A 27,658-nucleotide genomic window follows, 5' to 3' on the forward strand; every position below is an offset into this window, starting at 1 on the left:
AGAGATTCCAGACCCCAGTGAGTGGGGTTGGGAATGGAATGACAGAACCAAAGTCTGGGTGCCATATTGGACAGATCTGGAGGATGTCAGCAAGGGATGCTCACTCCTCCTCAACTGTGGCTGTGTGGTTGCCTGTAAGGGCAACTGTAAGTGCCACCGAGCTGGACTTCGCTGTACCACATTGTGCAAGTGTGAGGGAGGCTGTACTAATAATGATGAAGAGTGAAACAATTTTTTTTTTAATAAATACATGATGTTTAATTAAGTATGTATTTTTTTGTGTGTGTGTTATTTGACTAAAATGTAATATTGATCCTTAACATGGTGAAAAGCCTAATATAACTTTTCACTGTGGCATAGTTCTGAATTTGTGTTCATTTAAAGCCTCAACAATGGTCCTTTTGGTCACAACATGTGATTTTTGACACTATGGTGATAGTGACCTGTCCAATCAACAAAGAAAAGCATACCTTGGAGGTAAAAAAATGGGTCTAGAGGCCGGAATAATATTTCAATGTGACTTTTTCAGAGATATTGACAGTTTATTTGCGCTAAATATGACTATGATAATAGATTTAACATGGAAATGGACTTAAAATAAGAAGAATATATCAGAATTGGATTCCTTGTATCAAACAAAGTAGAGAAAATTACATTATACAACAATTTAAGACTAAAGGAAGCTGAGATGTAACCTTTTCTCTTTTCGGAGGGGGCCAATTTGGATTTTATGGATAACTGCCACTAGGGGGACCACCCCAACTTGTATCCATGGTTTTTTAAAAACCTTAGGCCTATACCTAACACCATGCCAAAAATCAAAAACTTTTCCAGAAGTGCCCAATCTTCATGAATTTTCACGTATTCCTTCCCAGCTATAATATGTTCTCTTCAATAGTGTTTTTTGTTGTTGTTAGGAAATTGATTGTGAATGTATTGTTTTGAATTTATCAGATAATTTAATTTAGATTTTTTTTAATTAACAATCACCTATTTACAATTGTACAGATACAGTGCAACAATCGGTTTAATAGAAATAACATGGTGAATCTGCTAGTCAAACAAACTCCCTCTAAATCTAGATGTGTAAATCCCATTTTTCTACCCAAGATCATGTTAGTCATCTAAATTTACCAGATTAATACCAGTACTCTGAATGAGACTGCATATCACAATGTTGAACTACTATAGGAAAGAACAACAGGTAGACAGTCAGCGTTCAGTCAGCGTTGGGTCACTTTTTTTTATTTGAAGAGACCGAAAACAGTGCAAAATATAAATGTGTTTATATACTACATGTTAGTAATATTTGACCAAGTTTTATTACATTTTGTACCTTCTGCTGGGTGGATTCAGGAAAAAGTGTCCAAATCATACAAAACAGTTTTGAACAACACATACTGAGGGATTAGATAACATGATCTAATGCCATTTCAGAAACATTTCAAAATTTTATCCAAACTGATAATGCCGTTAATACTAAACGATTTTCAAAGTCGTCTAATTGCTGAAATTTAATTTCCTACCGTTTCGGAGAGATATTTAGCAGCAGTCGTGGGTCTTTCATGGGGAGACTCTCCCTCATGTTTTTGTAATTTGCATAATGATGCGTTTAAAGGTTTATGACCAACGCATCATTACAAAAGTACAGAATGTTGTTGCAGATGAAATATAATGTGGATAATAAATATCTTTTCGTTAGGTTAGATACTAATTTAGATAAACCCCTTTATCTAAACCTCACTACTTAACCGCAGGCAGGACTCACTCATCCGCCATGTTTGTAGTTTTCTTACATTTTTTATCGGTGTTTGTAGTTCTAATCGAATAATTGTCCGGCAAACAATGGGTTGTGGGCAATATTAGCTGTTACAGTTCCAACCAGAAAAGTAGCCCTTTTGGGTATCTTAAGAATACTCATTTCAACATACTAGGATTTGGGACACAGTAATTCTAATTTCGAACACTAATAGTATGTGAATTGGGACGCAACACAGGAGTTCTTGTGCAAGACTGTTTTTCTTCCTGTTAAAGATTGTAGTCTGCAAAAAGCTACAGCTTTTGCGCTGATTTGCAGCAAAAAGGAAAATAAAGTTGCTGATATTTTTTTGCAGGTCTATGACTCCTCCCCCTGATCCTCTCTTACCCTGCATCTTGCCCTCTCATTGGCTGTAGGTCCTCGCTGATGTAATTTCCAGTCAAAACACATTTCACACTACAGGACTGAGTCGCAGACAGGTCCAGATATAAGATACATGATACATATTTCACAGGCATTGGCGAAGCATCAGCGCTTCTCTCAAGATGTGTCTTTGATAATTCACTATACGCCACTGTCACTCACGAGAACAAGCAACGTACAATTTCGGGCATTTGTTGTCAGCGATTTCCACAAAGCAGTCAGTGAGTTAAAAATCGGGGCTAAAATCGTGTAGTGTGTACCTGGCATAACTGAAATCAGATTACATTTCTTTTTAACAACTGAGCTCTAGAGATCTACCTTCCCGCTAGTGATGGGACGGTTGATACCGGGGCTCAGACGCAGTTTTCAAGCACTGTTGTATGACACACTGACTGTACCGATGCTTGTATCAAAATGACAATACCACATGATTGAAGGATTGAATGGTCGGGACAGCTGGTTTATAAAAAAATTGGCGCTTCGCAACACCAAATGATACATAAAAGGAAAATGATTATCCTGTCACTTCAAGGACTTCTGTGTTGAACGTCACACGCATCACACACATGACCAGCGTCGGCCAATAGTGAGCCTACGTATGTTTGACGTACAACACAGAAGCGCTGCTGTTACACTACGTGAACTATCTCGAGGCCTACAGAGAAGGAAATGAATACTTGAATAAAGTCGTCATTTTTGTTTGTTTTTGCGTTTAACAAACGCAAAACTTAATAAACTTAAGATTGAGCCACTGTAGTCACTTGGACTATTTTAACGATTTCTTTAATAACTTTTCTGAGCCGGCAAGTTTCATTCCTCTAGAAGCCTATGGAGGAGTGATCCAGCTCTCAGATTTCATCAAAAATATCTTAATTTGTGTTCCGAAGATGAACGACAGTCTTACGGGGTTGGAACAACATGAGGGAGAGTAATTACTGACAGCATTTTCATTTTGGGGTGAACTGTCCCTTTAATCATGTTTTATAGCTGGGGTCTCAGAGAACCCGAACAGAACATAAGGGTTTAAAAGCTCACTCAAAATATTTTTCAACTACTCGCATCAATTATTATGATCGCATAGCCCACTTGTATATCTTATATTATTGATCAATATGTGAATCTGTTGACCAGGCTACACATGACACGAGTTGTGGTCTCATTGGCACATATTCATTTAGATAAGATTAGATCGAATTGTATTGATCCCAGATTGATTCCACTCTTCTATGTCACACATTTTATTAGCATTGATTGGTCGCGTGCTTTTTCAAACCGCATATCATCTGCTCCATGATGATTTGTTAGATATGGTGCAGAAAACAAGGTTGACCACCAGATATCACTAATGTGCATTGTGTTAAAAGCTTTCAGTAATGAACCGTTTATCGGCACAATTTGATGAAAGCCTCAAACGCTTCAGAATGAAAGCCGGTTTCCCATCACTACTTCCCGCAAATGTCACCTCAATCAAACACCTGAAGCAGCTTATTAAGATCTTCAAGAAATCTTGATAGTTACAAACAGGTGTGTTTGATTAGGGTTGGAACTGAACTTCGCAGAAAGCTAGATCTTCAGGAAGAGGATTGTGCAGCGCTGATCTAAACGATTGATCACTGTGTTGAGCTAAAATAAGATCATTATTACATTGGAAATTTGAGTTACTCACCAGAGACAGAAACCTTGAATAACTTGAATGATTTTTTTCCACTTCTGATGATCTGTAGTTTATACACTCCAGAGTCTGTGGTTCTGGTGTCTGTGATGGTCAGAGATCCAGTGTGATGATCCAGCTCCAGTCTGCCTCTGAACTGCCCATCAGGACCATGACATGTAGTGGTCCCTCGGGTCCCTCCTTTGGTTTGAGCTATGACAATGTCTTTTTCTCCAAACATCCACAGGATCTCATCATTTGTCTGTAGTTCAGCATCAGTGTTCAGTGTGACGGGTTCTTTCTCCATCACTGACACTGACTCTGTCACAGCAGCACAGAAACAGAGCAAGTTTAGAACAAGAAAACAATAAGCAGCTAAAGCAATGCTCAGTATCTCATATTAACTCAGCCTCTTATTATATAAATGTAAATGTAGCTATAAATCTACTATTATACAAGTTAAATGGCTCAATTCCCATGTATGTTGTGATCCGTGTTTTGGACCATCATTGTCTTTGACTCATGTATAAGTTACTGTAATATATGTGGAATTGATTAACTTAACCGTTAGACTTCAGTGTATTTAATTGTGTCAGGAAACAGGTTTTATCAGAACTTATGAACTTATGATCAAACTATTGAATTTGTTCTACATTTTACTTTGTTTTCTCTCCTTGTTGTATGTTTGTACCATTCTACAGGTCTTATTTTGATTAACTGTAGACTTTATATTTTAGTATACATTGTTTTTCTTTATTTTTGACTGAGTTTTGTCACTATTGTCATAACTGTAGATGAAACATAAGATACTTTTTATATTCTATCAGTAGACTGAGGGGCAGAATTGTATTCTTTTAAATAAAACTAATTATACAAGATTTATTTCCTTATGTCCTAGTTTTTTTATTACAAGCAAACATAATGTTGTTTCCCTCTCAGTTGTCAAGGTCTTCAGAGGTCTGACATGAATCCTCACACACAGATCTGGTTTAGTCCAGACTGATACTTAAGATCACGAATTAATGCCCAGTGCAACTGATATTGACCATATTGATGGTCATTGATATCACATACAGCATCATTATATTTAAATGCTTCTGCTGAATGCTGCATATATAAGCTATAGTAGAATTAAATCAAAGAGAAAAGCCAAAAAACAAGATCAAACTTGAGATCTCTTCAGTTTTCTTTATAAAAACAATCACAGGGAACGGATGGGACAGTGTTAAATGTGACTGCGTAAAATTATTTCACTGATGATCAGATGTCAGTAAAACTGCAGTTTCACATCATCAAGACTGAGATTTTTGCAGTTCATGAATGAACAAAAAACAGTTATTGTCAAGGATAACTATTTGAATTCACATGATTAGTCTAAGTCTTAGTCACTCAGTGTTGATCTAAAATAAAATCATTATTACATTGAAAGAGTTTACTCACCAAAGACAGAAACATGGAATCTCTTGAATGTGTTTTTTCCACTGCTGATCTGTAGTGTATATTCTCCAGAGTCTGTGGTTCTGGTGTTTGTGATGATCAGAGACCCAGTCTGATGATCCAGCTCCAGTCTGTCTCTGAATCTCTCATCAAGAACAAAGATATCTTCTCTTTTGATTTCAGCTATATGAGAGTTTTCATCTCCAAATATCAACAGGATCTGATCATCTCTTTGTAGTTCAGCATCAGTCTTTAGAGTGACTGGATCTCCCTCCATCACTGACTTCTCTTCATCTGTACCAGCAGCACACGGAAACAGAGAGAGAAATACAGAAATTAGAACAAGAAAACCAAAGTTATAATGAAGGATAAACTGAACTTCACAGCATTTAAACAACTTCTGCTCATGTATTTCAAGGCTGATATTGGATTATTGAAGGTAAACACGCATTACTTTACGTAGAGCTTATGACCTCCTACTAGCTTCACTCTGCCTTAAGAACCAATGGTACAACCAAATAAAGTACAGTTAGTTACAAACTAGCTAGTCGTCTAGTCTAGTCCTCTCGTGTGGACTTTACTTTCCAATTTAAGTAAGAACTTATGAATGGCTGGTGTAACCCGACCCAGTTGCAAGACTGTTCTAAAATATAGTCTGACCAACTAGCAGCTAGTTCGTTTTTCAGATTCTAATTAGACCGAACAGCCTTTTTATGTTACTGACTTAGAAAAGTTACGACCAGTCTTGATGAAAAACATGATTTGACTAACTTTTAAGACTAATTTAACTAGTTTATGCAACCGTCCACCTGAATTTGAACAAACTCTAATGCAGTCTAGCAAAGCTCATTGTTTTTCCCCTTGCTTGTATTAGCCATAATATGATGTACTTTACGTTTTAGTTTAGAGTTCTTGCAGCGGTGGTAAATCACAACAGCAACTACAGCTGCACACACCAGCAGGACACCAACAACGATCTCCGCTTTTTCTCCTGAAGACAGAGCTGGTGGGGAAGATAAAGAGAGACAGTCATTAGTGTGAGTGAATGAGTCTGACTATAACACTTTGAAAAATTGCATTTGGCTAAAACAGTAAATATGAATCTGATTCTGTTTCATTTGAATCATAAATGAGCCTCTAATGTAATTTCAGATATTATGATTTTCTTATTCACTGTGTTCATCTTCTGTATTACGGTGTTTGATGTGAACACAGAGCTAATAACAAAAATATATATATATTTTTTTTTTTACCTTTTGAAACATGTCAGCGGTCTTAAAGCATTTATTGCAGATGTCATGGGCTCTGACATGTTCTAGATAACTAACAAAAATGATCACCGTATTAGTTTCTTCCAATAAAAAAGAAAAGCTTTGTTTTATTGTCTGAGAAAATTATAAATACTATATTAAAAAAAGCATACAAATAAACACTACATTAGAACATTTGTGAAATCAACTGTTAATTTTTAAATAAAATTAAAATATTAATTTTAATAAAAAGTGTTTGTCTTAAGAATCAAACGTTGATTTTAATATTACAATAATGATGCTATATTTTCTTTATAGCATCATATTCTTTACAAATATTTCAGTAATTTGCACAACAAATCTTTTGAGAGATTAACAAACAGTTAAATATACAAATTTCATGTTTAACAATTCAAATGTTTTTTTTAATTTGTTCATTTAACTTTAGGATTGTTTACAGAGCTCTGATTACACTTGACTGTCTTGACCAACTCACCACTGACAGTAAGAGTGAATCTCCGGTATATGGCATGTCTGTTGATCTTCAGTTCATAGAGTCCAGAGTTTGAGGTTCTGCATTGTGTTATAGTGAGAGATCCATTCTGGTTATTAAGCACCAGTCCATCTCTGAATCTTTCATCAGCACCATCATATTCATAGAATAGTTGGGCCAGTGAGGACTGGTTTTTATAGATTTCAGCTAGGATGATGTCTCCAAACATCCACGTTATGAAATCATCTCTCTGTATTTCAGTAAGACCAGTGAGTAGAGTGACCGACTCTCCCTTCATCACTGACACTGACTTCACTTCACCTGTAGTGACAAACACAAGAACAGAGAATGAAATGCTTACAGGAAGATTAAACAAATATTACTCTTAAAAAACGCTCACTAATAAAGAGAAGGAAAATAAATCTGATCATAAGATCAAGTGACTGCCTGGGTCTGATGTATAAATGTGTTCAGACAAAATTGGTGCTGAAGGGGCGTACTTGAGAATAAAATGTACAAACAAGCAGTCCCTGCCAAAACAATAAAATAAACTGTAACACGCACTTCCACACACACACACACACGAAATCTCTTGCATGAGAAGTCTTTCTCTGATGGGGAAAGGTGTGGCCTCAAAATTGAAGTCAAAATTAAATCAAAAAATTATTTTCTATTTTTTTTTAAATGACGTAAATATTGCAGTATTTATTCAAAATGATTTATCTGTCCACATCATAATTAGTTTTAAATTCACGTGCCTGTCACTCACATGAGATCCACCAATAGCAAACCAGAAACATCCAATCAATTCCCCACAGACAAAATCAAGCCCCGCCCTACATTTGTTCTTGTTCCGTCACAATAGAAAAGAAAAAACTAGACATGACAACACAACATGCCGACTTTAATATTACTGTCAGTTTCAGAAACAAATGGTGTTGTCCTGTTAGTAATAACACTATGCAATTTACAAATCAATATCTTTTTCCACAATATGAGGGCAATAGTTATTAAACTAATAGTTCCAGATAGGTATCTGTTTTAGCCTTTAAAAATTATCAAGTGCAAACAACTATTTTAATCTTACTTTTTTAGTGCTGATCCAATCAAATTCATTATTACATTAAACCCCGGTTCCACAGACCAGGCGTAAGTCTAGTCCCAGACTAAAATGCATGTTTGAGCTGTTATAACTGAAAGCAACTTGCACTGACCGACACAGTGCCATTGTTTTGTCTCAAGAAGCACATCAGTAATGTTTTTTTTCTAAGGCAGAATTATAAAAGATACTTTAATATCCTAATTGAACTAAGGCCTAATCCTGGTGTAATCTAAAACCTGTCTGTGAAACCAGACCTGAAAGGCACAAGCTACTCACCACTGACAGTCACATTGAATAACTTGTGTATGGTGTGATTGCTGCTGATGATGTCAACTTCATAATCTCCAGAGTGTTCAGTTCTGATGTTCCTGATGGTCAGAGATCCAGTCCAATAGTCCAGCTGCAGTCTGTGTCTGAATCTCCCATCAGGACCATCATGTTTAGAGATTTTTCTATCCTTTCTATTGATTTCAGCTATAGGAGAGTTTAGATGTTCAAACCTCCACTGTATCACATCACCTCTCTGTATTTCAGTAAGATCAGTGTTTAGAGTGACTGAATCTCCCAGCAGCACTGACACCGACTTCACTGCATCTACAGGCAGAACTGAAAAAAGAAAAAAAAGGAAATAGTCACTGCAAGATAACTTGAAGATCTCCTGGATAAAGCGATGGCAACCAGACGTTAGTGCACATGCAAAGTCTCCCGTGTGTTGTGCTCATAAAGAATCGGTTCTACGACTGAATAATCACATCTGCTTAGCTGATATTCATGACCATTTCTAGTAGGGCTGCAACAACTAATCGATAAAATCGATAATAATCGATTATGAAAATCGTTGTCAACGAATGTCATTATCGATTAGTTGGTCTGCTTACGTCACGGGGAGCGTTTACTGGTGATTGGTTGAAACAGGCCAATCAGGATGCTCTCTGTCTTACACGCGCTTCATGAGGCACACACGCAAGGTCTCTCTCCCTCCGTTGCTCTGCCGCGCGCTCGCGCTACACGGTTTGGAGCACAGTCTCTTCTGTCTCGCATGCGCGCTCTTGCTTGCGCGCTCAAATCCCGGGAGTTTGAACTAATTTGCGAGCCGCTATCAATATGCGGGTGACTTCCAGAACTTCCGGGAGACTTGGGATGTCTGTATTTTGTCTCGAGCATCAGGTTGCGCAATCAGTTCGCTCGCAACATAAGTGATGGATTAAAATAGTGCTACCGCAGAAATATTAAATTAAAACGGTCTTTACATATCAAAGCACTAAATATAAAGGCAGTTAATAACAGCAGCAGTAAATTATTGTTTTTTAGTCACTGTACTCAGTGGTTTTCAGCGAATGTTTGTGCACTAATGCATCATTTTTCCTGTCTTTTTAATCAAGCCTGTTAGCTTGCTGCGTACCTCCATTACGTTCTCTTTATATCGCATTTGTATATTTGTATATATTATATAGCATTATATATTTGCATTTGTTTTTCAAACGCGATCTACTGCGGCTCTATGTTCACACGCTTGTTTTCAGTCTTTCTATATTTATTTTTACAAATTATCCTTATAATTCAATTAATTTTAAATAAAAATTAAATTAATTATATATTTTAGATGTTTTTAGTTTATATCTTCACATCTGAACAACATGTCTGTAAATTTGTTTTAACAAAAACTGTGTTAAAACAATATGTTGGATATAAATGTTTTTTTTTTACATTAATCATGGTTGTCAACTTGCCATCAGCAATTATCATTAAAAACAATGCAAATATTGATATTTGTAAAACTCAATGTGTGGCTTTTGCACTTTTTAAAGTAAACTTTTACACATAAATATCCTAATTTAGGGTTTTAGGTAACACTTTATTTAACGGTGTCCTTGTTACATATGTTACATGTACTTACTGTAGTAATAACAGTAAATTATGCATAATTACATGCAACTAACCCTCAACCTAATCCTACCCTATTCCTATAGTAAGTACATGTAGTTACTTAATATTACTCTGTACTTAAATATATAATTACACTGTAACAAGGACACCTTAAAATAAAGTGTAACCGGGTTTTATTTAGTCATAATAAACAAAAAATCGAATTGAATTTATCCGATTAATCGATTAATCGAAAAAATAATCGTCCGATTAATCGATTATCAAAATAATCGTTAGTTGCAGCCCTAATTTCTAGGCATATATGAGAACTAGAGCAGATGCTAATTAGAAACATTTAGAAAAAAAATTAATACTCACCAGTGACATTGAATGTCTTGTTTCTGGTGCTGGTTACTTCAACTTCATAAACTCCAGCATGTTCAGTTCTGGTGTTTGTGATGGTGAGATATCCAGTTTGTTTGTCCAGTTTCAGTCTGTCTCTGAATCTCCCATCAAGAACATCATCATATATAGAGCTCGTATTGGCTCCTCTGTTGATTCGAGCTATGAGGAAGCCTTCAGCTCCAAACCTCCACTCCAACACATCATCTCTCTGTATTTCAAGAAGATCAGCGTGTAAAGTGACCGAATCTCCTTCCTTCACTGACACTGACTCACCAAACACACCTGCAGATAAAAAAGGAACAGTTAGACAAAAATAAAATAGATACAATTATAAACAGACTTATGTGCCCTCCAGGATCTTGTGTTCTGCAAATGAACAACACCTTGTGATGCCATCAACACTTGACCCATTAATACTAACACTTACTATTCTATTTCTTTCTAGATTCTATATCTATTTTTTTTTATTAAAAAAACACCTTGCTACATGTAACTGAGTCTAACTGAGACTAGTCACAGCACTTACATATTGTAGCTCTTTTGTTGGTTTGATTGTTTCTATTGTTCTCCTCATCTGTAAGTCACTTTGGATAAAAGCGTCTGCTAAATGATTAAATGTAAATTGTCATCATACAGATTTAGTCACGTAGTCTTTCTTAAAAAAAAAACTAATTTCATAGTTTACATTAAATTGAAATATAAATTACATATTTAATTAAATAATAGGCTACCAAAACGGGTAAGGTAAACCATAATCTAATTTTGTAAAGGTCTTTGATTCTCATTATGTGCTCATGAATTGTATACAACTCCTAAATACAAAACACATTAATAACACAACTGTGTCAGCATGACAAAGTAATGTGTATTTTTTTAGATAAAGCTCGTCAATCTGCACATGGATCAGGATCTTTGTAAACAAAACTTTCAAACAATTGTTAGGTTATTGCAGGTCTCTCCCCATTTACATTTACTCTTTGTCCGTGGCATTGATTTACACAGTTTGCACAGTAGTAGATCAAACTAAATTGTGTGTCAGACATATATGGAAACAATATATCATTATATCTGTAACACTTTACAATAAGGTCTCATTTGTTGACATTAGCTAATGTATTGTTTAACAAATAACAACGAGCAATACATTTGTTACAGTATTTATTAATCTTTGTTAATGTTAGTTAATAAAAATCCAGCTGTTCGTTGTTTGTTAATGTTAGTTCTCAGTGCTATAACTAATGTTAACAAATACAAGTTTTGATTTTAATAATGTGTTAGTAAATGTTGAAATTAACATTACTGAGCTTAATAAATGCTGTATAAGTAGGCTATTGTTCATGTTAACAAAAGTAGTTACTAATGTTAACCAATGAAACCTTATTGTGTTACCATTATATAAAAAACAGCAAAGGCGTTACAAACAACCATCCTCATCCTCGACCATCCATTTATTAAGAAACTGTGTGAAAAAGAATGTAAAATGAATGAAAGAAAACAATAGAATTAGGATTTTACAAAGTGAAACGAGAGTGTTTAAGAAATAAACATAAAGCTTACCGTTCATGACAACATAGAACACAAAGAAGAATAACACGGTCTTCATATTGACTTGTAGATGTCAGTAAAATCTGAGTTTATGAAGATGATAAGTGGTTGTTTGTTTGTAATAATCAGTTCCTCTGTAACGATGTCAGTCGCTCCCGATGATAGAGAAAATCACTGAAAACTCGACTGAAGCTCGACAGAACACTCCATGCCGACTGCTGATGGATTTATTTGATTAGCCAACATCTGTTACTGAAAGAATAGCCTAATACTACATATCTTTATCTTCTCTCCCGTAAAATTAATAAAAAGTAAGCAAAAAAAGGCCGAATTTTCTCCGTGACACTCGATTTATAGGTAGCTACAATTCAGGGGCGGTTCTAGGATCAGTGCCAGTGGATCTTCCCAATAAGTTGTATTGTGAAACTATCATAAAAACAACACGTGACGTTATATTGGGAGCTGTTCACGTCCTCAGGTGAGTGCTGTTGCCAGGCAGGGAAAGAACACCTGGCTGCAGCCTGCACGTGCAGCTCCGCCCCATACCTGTTATGAATGATAGAATCAAATTCAATCGTCTTTCACAGGCTTACATGATTGAACATTTGTTTGTAGTCGGTGTAGGACGGAGGACACACTTTAAAATGTATCTTAAAGGTAGGCCTATATGCACCTAAAAATGAAAATTCTTTCATCATGTCTTACCCTCACGTCGTTCCAAATATGACTTTCTCCTATTGTAGATTCCGTCAGTAGAACGCGCTCATGCAACGTTAAAACTAGGGATCGACCGATATGGATTTTTTAGTGCCGATACCGATACCGATTTTTTTCCCATCAGCCTTAGCCGATGACCGATAGGGGCTACCGATTTTCTTGAGCCGATATTTGGAGCCGATACATTTTGCTCCCTCAATTTACATCATAAAAATGACATGATGTTAACAAATGTTACAGGTCTCAATTTAATAAAAGTAACATTTATTTAACGTAAAAAAAATCAATATTTAACAAATAGTAAAAACATGTGAGGTAGAACAAGAACAAGTAGATAAACAATATTTAACAAATATTAAAAACATGAGGTAGAACAAAAAAAAGTTCACTGCTGAAAATAAATATTTAAGCATAAATAAAATAATTACACTATTGCACACAGTAGCAACCAGCATAATAAAGTGCACAGTGCACACTGTACTTCATTTTAAAAGTAACGAACTATTTACTGCCATGGTTTAAATTTTCTACATAAAATAAAATGAGCATGTCTATTCTCTAATATCACTGCGATGGCGAGGGAGACACACACCACACGCGTCCAAACCTCAGCCAGGTGGTCGCTGAATAAATCTCCCACAAAAAGCACGGAACAACGTTGGTATTACTTAATCCTATGACCAGTGTTCGTAACAGCTACCGTACGCATACTAGGGCTGTCAAAATTGCTCAAATGGCGTTTGTATATTCCCTCTAAAAAAACATATTTGAACATATCGTCGTGTATTTGGTCAATGACGCGCATTACGTCAATAACAGGACAAATTAATACAAAGAGACATAACTAGTAGTATTAAGTAGCTTATTTGAGTTTAAACATATTTGACAACGTATCACTACAAAAAAAACGAGTAAATCAACTAATGGCCAAGACCGCAGAGCTCACTCTGGCTCGCCCGGACTCGCAGGCGCACTCTCTCTCTCTCTCGCACTCACCCTCACGCTCTCCGCGCATACCGGTTTAAATGAACAACAACAAACAAATGTTGAGTGCTGATCAAGAGTTTTGTGCAAGCAATTTAAGGTATATAGCAGGCTTCATTCAGTGATTGAAACAAATACATTAATTGAAGTTTCACAGTACATAGAACCGACACTGAGCGCTCCGAGCGAGCTGTGCTGTGGTAACGTTAGTCTGCTACCGCGGGCGTGTTTTTCCACATTCGAATATTAATTTTCACCTTTAAAATTCAGTTTTTTTTAAACTATTCGAATATATATTCGTATTTAGAATATTCATTTGTAGTGTTCCTTTATCTTTGTAGTGTGGTGCCTATAATAAACTACCGACACATAAAGGTATATCTCCGAACTCGTTGTTTATTACCGAGCACTAGCAGCGTTTGCTGCTCGCCAGCATGTGAAAAGTAACACTCACTCGCTGCTTTACGGTGACCCCCTTATTACAACCAAGGTGGCCCTCTAGTGGAGTAAATATGGGATTACACCACAGATGTATTTAACACTGCACTACATCCCCTTTTTTCTCAGGGAAACAAAACTAGCTATAAATAGGATACAAAACACTAAATATAGCTCTTAAAGTCCACATAACAGGAACATTGACTTTCTCGTTTGTAGCAAACATTTTGTCAGATAAGCAATTCAATGCCTAACATTTATAAGCTTAATTACAAGGCAAACTTATAGTCAGTTCATACAGTAGTCCTGAAACCTCACGGGAACGTTCACAACTCGACCACTCCTGGTGATTGTGGTACTAGTTTTAGATAAGGAATGATCTGGTACATCCTGTGCAGACCGATCTCCCACTTCGTGTGCCACTGAAATGGCAGAGTGTGCACCGTCATTAGGCTCATCTGCAGGATCAAATGTTTCTGTGTGCTTGTGAATTGTTTTCCTTAGGTGGCGCCTGTTGCGACGAAACTGTCGTCCAGCTGCATTAACAACATTGTATGACCTTGGCTCATCTCGTTTAGAAACAATGAGACCCGGCTGCCACCCTTTGTCTGTTTCAATGTGTACGGTATTACCTGCATGCAGTTCTGGCAGGGCTTTTGCTCCCACATTGTAGTGACACGCTTGCTTCTTTTGCAGGGTTTGGAGCGCCTGATGAACACCTTTGGGAGTGGTTGGTCGCAGGACTTCACTGGATGCTGGTAAGGTGCTCCTCAGTACTCTTCCCATCAAAACTTGCGCTGGTGAATGAGGCGTGCCAGTGACAGGAGTATTCCTTATCGACAGCAAAGCAAGGTGATGATCCGTCCCTGATTGTTCTGCTTTTTTCAGGACGCTTTTGACAGTTTTGATAGTTCTCTCTGCCAACCCATTTGACTGAGGGTAGGCCGGACTTGAGTGTGTCAGTTTGATGCCCCACTCAGCTGTGAATTTTTTCATTTCATAGCTTGCAAATGGTACATGGTCACACACTAGCTCTTTAGGGATGCCGTGCCTGGCATACACTGCTTTCATCTTTGCAATGACTGTGGATGCGGTTTTGTCTTTGATATTCATCACCTCAGGAAACTTTGACATATAATCAACAATTAGAAGAAACGATTGACCTCTGATTTCGAAGATGTCTGCTGCAACTTTTAACCAGGGGAGCTCTGGTACTTCATGAGAGATGAGTGGCTCTTTCTGGTTCCTGGGCTGAAACTGTTGACACGTTGGACATGTTTCGACCATCTGTTCAATATGTCTGGTCATACCAGGCCAATACATGAACTTTCTGGCATGTGCTTTCGTGCGTTGGATACCTTGATGTGCGATATGTAGGTTCTTAAGCATCTCTGATCTCATTGTCTCAGGAATCAGAATCCGGTCAGATACCATTAATATACCATCTTGCACAGCCACAGTGTGTCTAACAGGCCAGTACTGTTGAATTGAGAGATCAAGTTGTTTTCTATGCGTTGGCCAGCCTGTCTTTTGCATCTTCATGAGAAGCTGGAGTACTGTCTTTTGCAGTAGCATCTGTAAGCTGCTTTAGCATGTCGTCACTGAGAGCCTGTGTTGCTTCAAGTGCATACACAACTCTTTCATCGCTGAGGTCGTCTGTACTTGAGTGCTGACCATCAGCAACGGCACGTGACAATGCGTCAGCAATTAACATGTCCTTCCCTGGCGTGTACTGTTTTATTCTGCTCTCCCATTGCTTGAATCTGTGTTTTTGCTGCCTCTGCTGCTCTGCAAATATCTACAGTTTTTTCAAGGGTCAGGTTTATTTCTCTTAAGAGCCTCTCTTTTAAACGCTGATCACCGATGCTAAACACGATCTTGTCTCTTAACATGTCAGATTCTGTTGGGCCAAACTCACAGTCTTTACTCTTTTGTTTCAGTTCTGTGACATACTTGTCGATGGTTATCGAATCAGGCATGGGGTAAGCCCAAAACTGGTGCCTTTCGAATACAACATTCTTTCTCGGCAAGCAATACTTCTCAAGTGCAGTTACAATATCTTGCATTGTTTCCTCATCCTCTTCAGGCTCAACGGATAGCGAATTGTACACTTCTAAGGCCTCCTCTCCTAATGCATGTAGTAGAATGGCTATTTTTACCTTCTCACTTTTTGAGTCTGATCCTGTAGCAGTCATGTAAATGTTGAACCGCTGTATCCATCTCCTCCAATTTTCGCCTGTATTTCCTGACAGGACTAATGGGGGTGGTAATCTGAACTGATCCATGATTAATTTTCACTCGGCAGACTCACTTTCAGTCACGATGCGCCGGCTTTCTCCGTTGCGTCTCAGTGCTGTCTAATGCAGGTTCATGAGTTCATGAAACGACTCTCTTCTGACACCATGTAGTGTTCCTTTATCTTTGTAGTGTGGTGCCTATAATAAACTACCGACACATAAAGGTATATCTCCGAACTCGTTGTTTATTACCGAGCACTAGCAGCGTTTGCTGCTCGCCAGCATGTGAAAAGTAACACTCACTCGCTGCTTTACGGTGACCCCCTTATTACAACCAAGGTGGCCCTCTAGTGGAGTAAATATGGGATTACACCACAGATGTATTTAACACTGCACTACACATTGACAGCCCTAATGCATACTGAACGGATAGCCTACAGCAATTTGCAGCTCCCTAAATACAATGGCAAGCAAGCAGTTTTATAGACGAGTCATTCGCGTTTTCCATTTGGACCCACAAACTTGCTTAGCTATATAGTTGCAACCACATAACAGTTATAGAGCAACGTGTTTCCATTTTCAAAGTGTTTGACAATATTTCAGCAGTCAAACAGTTAAAAGATGCTTTGAAAGTTTAAAAGTTACCGTTATCTTGAAGCGCAGGTTGCACTCTGCTAGTGGGGGAGGGGCAGTGCAGGGTCTGCACGTGAACTGCAGCGTCTCCAGCAGCACAGAGCTGCCTGTGGACGCCTGTCTATAAATAATGCCGGGAAAAAACTATCGGCGAACGCAGCAGCCGCGTATCGGCCGATTCCGATACACGTAAAAACCGCAAATATCGGCCCGATATATCGGCCTGCCGATATATCGGTTGATCACTAGTTAAAACCATGTGACGGAGGGAAGTTAGTGAGGGCAGATTTGACATCACACAATAGGCCTATCTACTTGCTGCGTTCCACTTCAAATTTGTCTGTGCTTCACTCGCTAACTTCCTGTGTGGTGTCTGTGTATAATTGCCTCCTCAGAGAGAACGTCCCAAATGAAAAAAATATATATTGCGTTTCCAAATAAACCCAAAAAAACTATAGATCAATTACAGCGGAGAGCAAGAAGACATTAAGAAGAGAAAAAGATGACATACTCACACTAACATTTGAACACCGTATAGTGTCATATATGTAGGCTACATTACATATTTGAAAATGAACATAAAAAAAATGCTAGATTTACGTCTTTGTTTCAGAAATGCGTCATCAGTCTTTTGAAAGGATGTTTGCCAATCCCGAATTGTGTTTTCCCTGCAGAGAGTAGAATGACATTATGCTCTAGGCTACTGTGTTTGTGAAACCTGCTGTGGTCTTAGTCACTGACATCTGTGCAGAGATGTGGTTTGACCTGTTATTTGATGGATGTGGCATGCATGCACATGTAGACTTACTAAACCATGATATGAAACTATTAAAAACACAATGAAAATAGACTATCCAGAGTAATAATTTACAACAATTCTAGAAGGCCTATAATTGTGTGTGTGTGTGTGTGTTTAGTAACCAGCTTTCACTATGTCTTGTATAACAGCTGTAGATGATATCGTTTCAGTGGTGTGTTTGGTGCAGTGTGGTCGGTGGTGATTAGATGAAAATAATGTTGAAAATAATTGTTAAATGTAAAGGGTAGAGAGATGACTTGAAGTCACATGACCCACAGTGTTACTGTTAAATATGTTTGAAATATGTTAAATGCACTCCTCAGATTTGAGCATATTTTGTTCTTATACTCAATATTATGCAATCCAATTTTATGTCTACAACACCACAATCAATAAGACCCCCCCCCCCCCCTTCCCTCTCTCTCTCTCTCTCTCACACACACATAGACACACACTCTCAGACTCGCACTCAGTCGAGTCTAAAATAGTATTACTCCTGTGTGTCTCTAAAATTGTCCTTCAAACCACAACATTTTCGGATAATCTTGGCAAACACCTTGAGTGAGGCTATTTCAGGAAATGTTTCACTCATTTGTTTTTTGCTGTCTTTGCTTTTGGTGTTTGGCTGGTAAGTTAAATTTTTTAATTTAGCTGTTTTAAATGTTTTTATGCTTATAATTCTGGCATATATATATATATATATATATATATATATCACTGTGAGATCTAGTCTGGATTCAGGTCTGTGATCTTACATTAAACACATACTGTTGTATGAATATGATGTTCTACTTACTCAAGCTGTATGGATATGCAGAATATGCAGCTGAATATAAACTGTTGCAGTCGTTACAAGTTCTTAAACTGATGTTACTGAAAGATGAAAAGCATGCAGGTATCTTACATTCCCTGTAATAAAGGATAATTTTTCAAGATTATATTTCACTGCAGTTTCAGTGTTCAAATGTTCAAAATGGGTGTAAGGCCAAAAGAGAATGTCTGAAGTTTCATTTAAAGCTTTATTAAACCAACATTAAGAATACTTTTTACCTTATTAACAACTTAATTCTGTGACTGAGAAACTGTCTGTGTTCTCCAGGAGTGTTTGCTTACACAGATGCAGTGAAGTCAGTGTCAGTGATGGAGGGAGATTCAGTCACTCTAGACTCTGATGCTGAACTACAGGAAGATGATGTGATACAATGGCGGTTTGGATCCGAAAAATCTCCTATAGCTACAATCAACAGAGGGACTGGAATCTTCTCAACATCTGATGGTCCTGATGGGAGATTCAGAGACAGACTGAAGCTGGATCATCAAACTGGATCTCTGACCATCACACACACCACAACGACTGACTCTGGAGAATATCAAATCAGGGCAAAGATCATATACAGATTCAGTGTGGCTGTCTATGGTTAGTATACAGTACATTTTAGTATTTTAGGCACATTATTTGTCATAGTTGTTTTATAATAAAACTGAAAAATGAATAAATTATTTTGTGCATCTTTGCATTCGTTTCAATATGTGCATCAGTGGGTTGTTTGACTCAGCCTAGGTCTTAGGCCTGTTTTTCTGCTACATAAGTGTCAGGGTAGTGTTGCACCAGCCATTAGTAAGTCCTTTCTTAAATTGGAACGTAAAGTCCACACTAAAGGCTTAGTAACTACTTGCTAGTTTGTAACTAACTCTGTACTTTATTCCGTTGCACCATTTGTTCGTAAGGCAGAACATAGCTAGGTCGTAAGCTCTCCGTAAAGTAATGACGTCGTTTAGCCTTGATGATCCAATAGCAGCCTTCAAAAACATGAGCAGAAGTTGTTTAAGTGCTATGTATTTCAGTTTATCCTTCATTCTAACTTATTTTGCTTCACTTAACTAACAGTAAAAATATGTTTCCATTAAATACGACACTTAATCATAATAACATAAGTGTTTTTATATGTAACTTACATCCATCCAGAAACTGCATTTCAAACAAATAAATTAGGATAAATAAGTAATGATACAAAAAAAGAAAAAAAAAGATATAACATTTAAGCGAGTTTAAATGTCAACATTATCATACAGTATGTCTAAAGAATTGAAGTCTGTCAGGTAAAAGAAGAGCTTATTGATTCAGTTCAGTCTGTCTGCTATTTTAGTCCAACAGTTACTCCTGATCGGGGGCTTCCATAAATATTTAGTTTATAGCTAGAGTTAAGCTTCAACTAAGTTTAATGGTGCAATGCAAAAATATTTAGTCGTGCGTAAGTTGTATCTTAGTGCCCATTTACGTCAAAACTAGGCTAAGTTTGCACAGCTGGTGCAACCGGCCCCAGGTGTATTTGGCACTCATATTAACAGGTTACAGTTGTAAGAAAACCTACAACTGCTGTAGGTTATTACTGCTGCTGCTGCTGTAGGTTATTACTGCTGCTACTGCTGTAGGTTATTACTGCTGCTGCTGCTGCTGTAGGTTATTACTGCTGCTGTAGGTTATTACTACTGCTGCTGCTGCTGTAGGTTATTACTGCTGCTGTAGGTTATTACTACTGCTGCTGCTGCTGTAGGTTATTACTACTGCTGCTGCTGATGTAGGTTATTACTACTGCTGCTGCTGTAGGTTATTACTGCTGCTGCTGTAGGTTATTACTACTGCTGCTGATGATGTAGGTTATTACTGCTGCTGCTGTAGGTTATTACTGCTGCTGCTGTAGGTTATTACTACTACTGCTGCTGCTGTAGGTTATTACTGCTGCTGCTGTAGGTTATTACTGCTGCTGCTGCTGATCTAGGTTATTACTGCTGCTGCTGCTGTAGGTTATTACTACTGCTGCTGTAGGTTATTACTACTGCTGCTGCTGCTGTAGGTTGTTACTACTGCTGCTGTAGGTTATTACTACTGCTGCTGCTGATGTAGGTTATTACTGCTGCTGCTGCTGTAGGTTATTACTACTGCTGCTGCTGTAGGTTATTACTACTGCTGCTGCTGCTGTAGGTTATTACTGCTGCTGCTGTAGGTTATTACTACTGCTGCTGCTGATGTAGGTTATTACTACTGCTGCTGCTATAGGTTATTACTACTGCTGCTGCTGCTGCTGTAGGTTATTACTGCTGCTGCTGTAGGTTATTGCTTCTGCTGCTGTAGGTTATTACTGCTGCTGCTGTAGGTTATTACTGCTGCTGCTGTAGGTTATTGCTTCTGCTGCTGTAGGTTATTACTGCTGCTGATGTAGGTTATTACTACTGCTGCTGCTGTAGGTTATTACTGCTGCTGCTGTAGGTTATTGCTTCTGCTGCTGTAGGTTATTACTGCTGCTGCTGTAGGTTATTACTACTGCTGCTGCTGATGTAGGTTATTACTACTGCTGCTGCTGTAGGTTATCACTACTGCTGCTGCTGCTGTAGGTTATTACTGCTGCTGCTGTAGGTTATTGCTTCTGCTGCTGTAGGTTATTACTGCTGCTGCTGTAGATCATTGCTGCTGCTTTATGTTATTGCTGCTGCTGCAGATTATCATTTCTGCTGCTGCTGTAGGTTATTACTGCTGCTTCTGTAGATCATTGCTGCTGTTGTAGGTTATTGCTGCTGCTGCTGTTGGTTATTGTTGCTGCTCTGCAGGTTATTGCTGCACTGTTAAAAATTACCAGCATTTCACAATAATTAACAGTATTATTTCACAGTAACTTGTTGTAATTAAGTTTCCCTGTAATTTCCCAATGAATACCTGTAAAAACTACAGTATACATTGATTTTACAGCATTTAACTCTTATTTTACAGTTAAATATTGTAATCTAAAACCTGCTGTTATATCACAACAAGGTCTGTAATATCACAGCAACGCAGTGAAAAAATAAAGGATTTCACAGCATTAACCAGTATATTACAGTGAAATATTGTGAAACATGCCCTGGGAAGTCACATGACATAACCGAACTGTTTTGAACGGAAGGCTCCGTCGTGTCCCTCTTCTATTGCGGGCTGAATGGAGAAGGTGAGCAGCATGCATGTTTGCAGCACTTACACCTATGTTATTTTAATATAATAATAATATTTACTTTCAAATAAACGTTTATCGCATGACACAGTTCACATTTTGTTAGCAAGTGCCCGGAATTGTTGAAAGTTCTCTCACAGCATTTGCTAGTAGTAATGTTAGTAATGACGAGAGTCTCGATACAAATTTTTATGTCACTATCACCGTTTAGACAAATCTGGTGTTTGTAAAGTTTATAAAACCAATGATGGGACAAACATTACCACTGTAAAAAATTATTTCCATGATTTGTTAACACAACATTTTTTATTTTGTCAAATCAACTTATATTCACTAATGTTGTTCAGATAACAAAACATTTTTAGTTAAAGGTTGATTAAACTAATGGCTTGGTGGCAATGCACTGATATAAAATAAAAACATTAGTTGATTGTACTAGTTCACCGAGTCTCTTAATTTTCCCTGCGCATGCGCCGGACGCCCGGGACAACAGACGACACTTGAAAGAGAAGGCGCGATTTTCTCTTCAGCTTCATCAGCAGCATGGAAAGGCTGTTTATGGTAAGTCATTTTACAATTCAATGTCTTTGAAGACTGGTTTTTGTCTAAGGGTAATTTAATTTATTTCCTAGGCAGCGAAAAATCAGAATATGGTTTACGTTATAAGTAAGTTAATAATTTTGCCTCAGAAATTCCAGAAGTTTCCGTTGAGGTTATTTTAAAGTTAGTGTGTTTCTTATGTCATCTTTACAGTTTAGTAAGGCTGTTAGTGACGCGATTCAACCTTAAAATAATCCCGATAATAATGTTTTGGTTATTTTTCATTTTCGTCGTGATTGAACGAATGCGTATTGGCCGTTTTAAAATATAGGCTAAGATTAACGTTAATGCATTCAGGTCAAGTTAACGTTTCCTTAAGAGAAGGAAACTGCAATAATTAATAGAGATTGAACTGTTATACTTATGTTTCTGAAGCAATAAGTGTTCAAATTAATCTTTTTATGTCATATTTCAGACTTGTTGAGCTTTGAACATGTTTGACAATCAACGTTAACTTAACGTTACACGACGTAACTTAGGCCTAGCTAAGTTAACTTGGACCAGAGACGGGAAGGCGCCATTTGCTTCTCTGCAAACTTAGGCTGTTTGGTAAGTATTTTTAAAATTCAATATGTCTATCACAACTGGTTTTGTCTAAGATTAATTTAATGTATTTCCTAGGCGGCGAAAAGGCCGAAAATAGTTTAAATGTATTATAATTTTGCCTCAGAAATTCCTAATGGCCTGTTTCGTTGACCCGTTTCAATTGAGGCCATTTTAATACAGCCTACTGTCGCGGTGTGGGTTTTGTGTTTTGTTCCTTGTTCTTGTCTGTCATGTGATTCCCTGTTTGTCATGTTATCCTGTCATGTGTCTTGTTTCATGTTCAGCTGTTCCCCGTTTTGTTGATTAGTCCATAGATATCTATATAAAGGCTAGATGTCTTACGGCGGAGTCACTTCCGGCATCACCGTTCGGCCATCTTGTCACAGGTAGGCTCTGATGTAAAGTGAGTGATCAGCATGAACACAAATCCTCTTATCTCGCTGAAATCTTGACGGATTTACAAACGGTTTGGTTTCTTATTAACGTTATTAATGTGGGTATAATACTAGCCTATATAATGGATGTTAACATAAATAATACATAATTATCCATAAGTGTTCAGTGTCATAACTACGTCTCTGACGTTTATAACGAACCAACCCGTTTGAAAATCGGTAGAAAATTGAGCAAGTTATGGTTATTTAAAAAGTACATGCACCATAAACACAATGTTAAGAGTGAGCGAGCAGCCTGTGACAAGATGGCCGCCAGGTGCTGATGTCCACCACCATTGGCCAACAGCGCGGACGAGACATCTAGCCTTTATATAGATATCTATGGATTAGTCTCCCCATGTGTTTCTGATTAACCACGCCCCCTTGTTATCTTGTTTAGCTTGTTTGTCTGTGTATTTAAACCCCTGTGTTTCAGTTGTTGGCTGTCGGTTGTTGTTTATTGTTGCGTGTAGTCTGAGTACCTTGTTCCTAGTTCTGAGTTTACCCTGGATTACCTGTTTGTTGGATTATTAAAGTGCTTGCATTTGGATTCACTCTCTGCTTCATTCCTGCCAGTTCGTAACACCTACGTTACATAACATTACATTTAACTTAGTGGTTTAATGTTAACGTAGTTGCTTGCACACAAGCTTTTGTTCACACAAGAGATTGTGTGAACAGAACCTAAACAGGTCTGGACATAAAGAGTGTTGGGTATCATTTGAATTTTAATGATTCCAATTCTTATCAAATCCTTAATTTGATTCCAACAAGGTAAAATATAATTTTAGATATCATTCACATGTATCCAGTAAGTTATGGGCGGCAAGTCACTGTATTTTTTCACTGAATCATTTATACAATCCACTCGTTTAAACTACTGATTCATTCAGGAAAATATTAAGTGACTATCTTTATGAATGGGTCATTGAATCATTGATTCACTAGATTTGTTTAAAAACGCAGGTTCATTCATAAACGGAACACCCATACTTGCTTGGAGATGCACAACGGTTCAATACCGCAGAACTCCCCAGCACCCCCTGCTTGATCATTCAAGGCAATGTTACTTTGATCTTTTATCGACATTTCTAACTCATTATTTTGTTATTCTAGAAATCTACATGACCACAATAAATAATAATAATTACAATTATAATAAGAATTACATTTGTATAGCCCTTCGTATAGCAGATCGCAAAGTGCTCATAACGCATAATGTTTATTTTGTTCATTTCAGGTGACATGAAGAAGCCCTCTGGATGGCTTATATCCATCGAGGGACATGTCGTGATGGGCCCACACCCTTTCTTTTTACATGGAGTAGCTGCTTTCTTCAGCAGCTATTACGTCTTTAACCTTGAGTATCCTGTCGCTGGATCGTTCGACACTGGAGTTCATTCAAAGGTATTTTATAAAGATCACATTTAATCTTGTAATTCACATTATAGTACAGGCTTCCAACTCAATGATTGTCTTGAGGTCTAAAATGCTGACAAACGAGGTACCTGAGGCTAGCCTGGTGAGACCATCCTGATCTCGCGAACTCATTCAATTTCGCTCTGCAGATCAGTCTGGATTCTACACGTTAAGCTGACAAATACCTGCCGGTCCAATCACAGCTATTTATTCTGTTTTGGGGCAGGCTATGTAATGATGATTTCGAAACGTCTATTTTGAAATGCAAATGTATTGAATGAAAGGGTTAGTTCACCCAAAAGTGAAAACTATTTCATTAATGACTCTCCCACATGTGGTTCCAAGCCCGTAAGACCTCCGTTCATCTCCGGAACACAGTTTAAGATATTTTAGATTTAGTCCGAGAGCTTTCTGTCCCTCCATTGTAAATCTATGTACGGTATACTGTCCTTGTCCAGAAAGGAAATAAAGACATCATCAAAGTAGTCCATGTGACATCAGTGGGTTAGTTACAATGTTTTGAAGCATCGAAAATACATTTTGGTCCAAAAATAACAAAAACTATGACTTTATCAAACATTGTACTGTCTTCCGGTTCTGTCCGCAGTGAATCTGCTGACGTAAGACGTTGCTGATGTGTTCTCTGCAATGGAGGGACAGAAAGCTCTCGGACTAAATCTAAAATATCTTAAACTGTGTCCCGAAGATGAACGGAAGTCTTACGGGCTTGGAACGACATGAGGGCGAGGCATTAATGACATCATTTTCCTTTTTGGGTGAACTAACCCTTGAAGTAGATGAAATTTTCTTTAAAAGCATAACAAAATGCTCCCAGGCCCTTAATTGAAAAGGATGTGTTTGTCTTACTTTCAACAGGGTTTGGTTTTAATTTACCAACTGGCCACGTGCGTGAAGATGCATTTCAGTGGTGGCGCATGTTGACATGACCTCTCATAGTGAAAAATCAACCACTTTGCCTCAGGCAAACCTAACCTGAGGCACCCTTGCCAAAAAAATGTATGGTGAGTAAGATCTATCAAGTTTGGATTATAAATCTATTAGGGTTTGAAGTGGGGGAAAAGCACAACAAAAAGCACACCTTGATAAATGCTGTCTGCAATACATACTTTAAGTCTATTTAAAACTGAAACTATCTCTGCTTATTAACAGGTGCTTCCTGGGCATCAATCCTGAAAGAGGCTCAAAGACCAAGGAGCGGACAACAATGAACCCTCATGTGAGCACCCTTTTGAGGAAACTTATTGACTTTGAGTGGGCATCATAGTTTTTTTTTGCAGCGGTAGTTGTCATGCTCAGTTGAGTAGCCTTGTTCTTTTTGTAATTTTTCAAGACAACTTTGCACTACAAGATTTTTACACAATGCTGTTGCGAGTGGACTCATCATAATGTTTGAGACTGAGAGGAGCGCCTGACCCCTTTACGGCATTCCTTCATCGCTCTCTCCCTTGCTCTCTTATCTTGCCATGAAGACCTCATTCCCATCCTGTCCATTACTGTTATTGTGACACAGCTAGTTGAATAGTTGAATTGTGAGACAGGTAGTTGAATTCCAAGTTTGCACAATTTCTCTGCATTTTTTAAGATGGCTTTTATGACTAGAAAGATGATTTTCTTGAACTCTTGACTCGACTTGGCATCTGCTGTACATTTAAAAATATTTATTTGTTAATAAATATGCCATTGTGCTTGCATTGACTTTACTTCAGAGTTGTTTCTTGGGGAGAGGGGGTTAATTGGACAATGATTGTAAATTCACAGTAAATTATTGTCAACTTGTACATTACTTTCACAGTAGACTCTGTAAAAGTACAGCAATGTACTGTAATATCACAGTAATTGCTTTGTCATTGAAGCTGTGAAGTTACAGTATACAGTTGTGCTTTTACAACAATACATTGTAATATCACAGATATAAAATTACAGTAAATTGCTGTGAGTATATTTCACAGTATATTACTGTAATCCTTACTGTGAAAGTCCTGCAAAATTTATCCAATTATTTACTGTAATTTCACAACGAAAATTTTTACAGTGTGCTGCTGCTGTAAGTTATTGCTTCTGCTGCTGCAGGTTATTGCTACTGCTGTAGGTTGTTGTTGCTGCTGCTGTAAGTTATTGCTTCTGCAGGTTATTGCTACTGCTGTAGGTTGTTGTTGCTGCTGCTGCAGGTTATTGCTGCTGCTGCTGCTGTAGGTTATTGCTTCTGCTGCTGTAGGTTATTGCTTCTGCTGCTGTAGGTTATTGCTTCTGCTGCTGCAGGTTATTGCAGCAGCAGAAGGACTTGCTACTGCCAATACATGCACAACACGCTGCTGTGGGGAAGTAAGACATGCTGCTGCTGTACAATTTAGCGTTAATTACCTGGAGCAGTTCTATACAGGTGGAGCTGGGGAAGGTGGAGGGTTTCTGAAAGTGTGTTGCAAAGCTAACTGAGTATTTGAAGGTTGAGCACACAAGCTCATAGGCTACTGATACAGCAGGAACCAATCAGCTGTGCCCTATAGATAATGATGTGATTAACAATAAACAAGCTACAGTTAGTCCAAAATGCAGCCGCTAGAGTTCTTACTAGGTCGAGAAAATATGATCATATAACACCGATTTTATCATCTCTGCACTGGTTACCTATTAAGTTCCGTATCAATTACAAAGTACTACTACTGACCTATAAAGCCCTAAATGGTTTAGCTCCTGTGTATTTAATGGATCTTCTATCGCCCTACAATCCATCGCGTTCTTTAAGATCCCGAAATTCGAGGCTTCTGGTCATTCCTAGGAGATCTAAGTCCACTAAAGGAGGGAGGGCGTTCTCACATTTAGCTCCTAAACTCTGGAATAGCCTTCCTGATATTGTTCGTGGCTCAGACTCGCTCTCCCAGTTCAAAACTAGATTAAAGACGCATCTCTTCAGCCAAG

General features: G+C 37.8%; 1 protein-coding gene across 1 annotated transcript; it reads right to left on the reverse strand.

The window, feature by feature from the left end:
* Positions 1 to 5,265: 5,265 nt before the first annotated feature.
* LOC130086993 (uncharacterized) lies at positions 5,266 to 12,019 on the reverse strand. The gene is made up of 6 exons (XM_056253195.1): positions 11,944 to 12,019; positions 10,360 to 10,668; positions 8,392 to 8,721; positions 7,017 to 7,334; positions 6,166 to 6,273; positions 5,266 to 5,564 (listed from the first exon to the last, which is right to left on the reverse strand). Exons 1-6 carry the CDS (start codon positions 11,987 to 11,989, stop codon positions 5,266 to 5,268), a joined length of 1,410 nt encoding a protein of 469 aa, XP_056109170.1. The 5' UTR covers positions 11,990 to 12,019.
* Positions 12,020 to 27,658: the final 15,639 nt, after the last annotated feature.

The sequence above is a fragment of the Rhinichthys klamathensis genome, unplaced genomic scaffold, assembly GCF_029890125.1.
Source record: "Rhinichthys klamathensis goyatoka isolate OS25496 unplaced genomic scaffold, OSU_Roscu_1.1 h1tg000103l_1, whole genome shotgun sequence".
In the NCBI taxonomy this organism is placed as follows: Eukaryota; Metazoa; Chordata; class Actinopteri; order Cypriniformes; family Leuciscidae; genus Rhinichthys; species Rhinichthys klamathensis.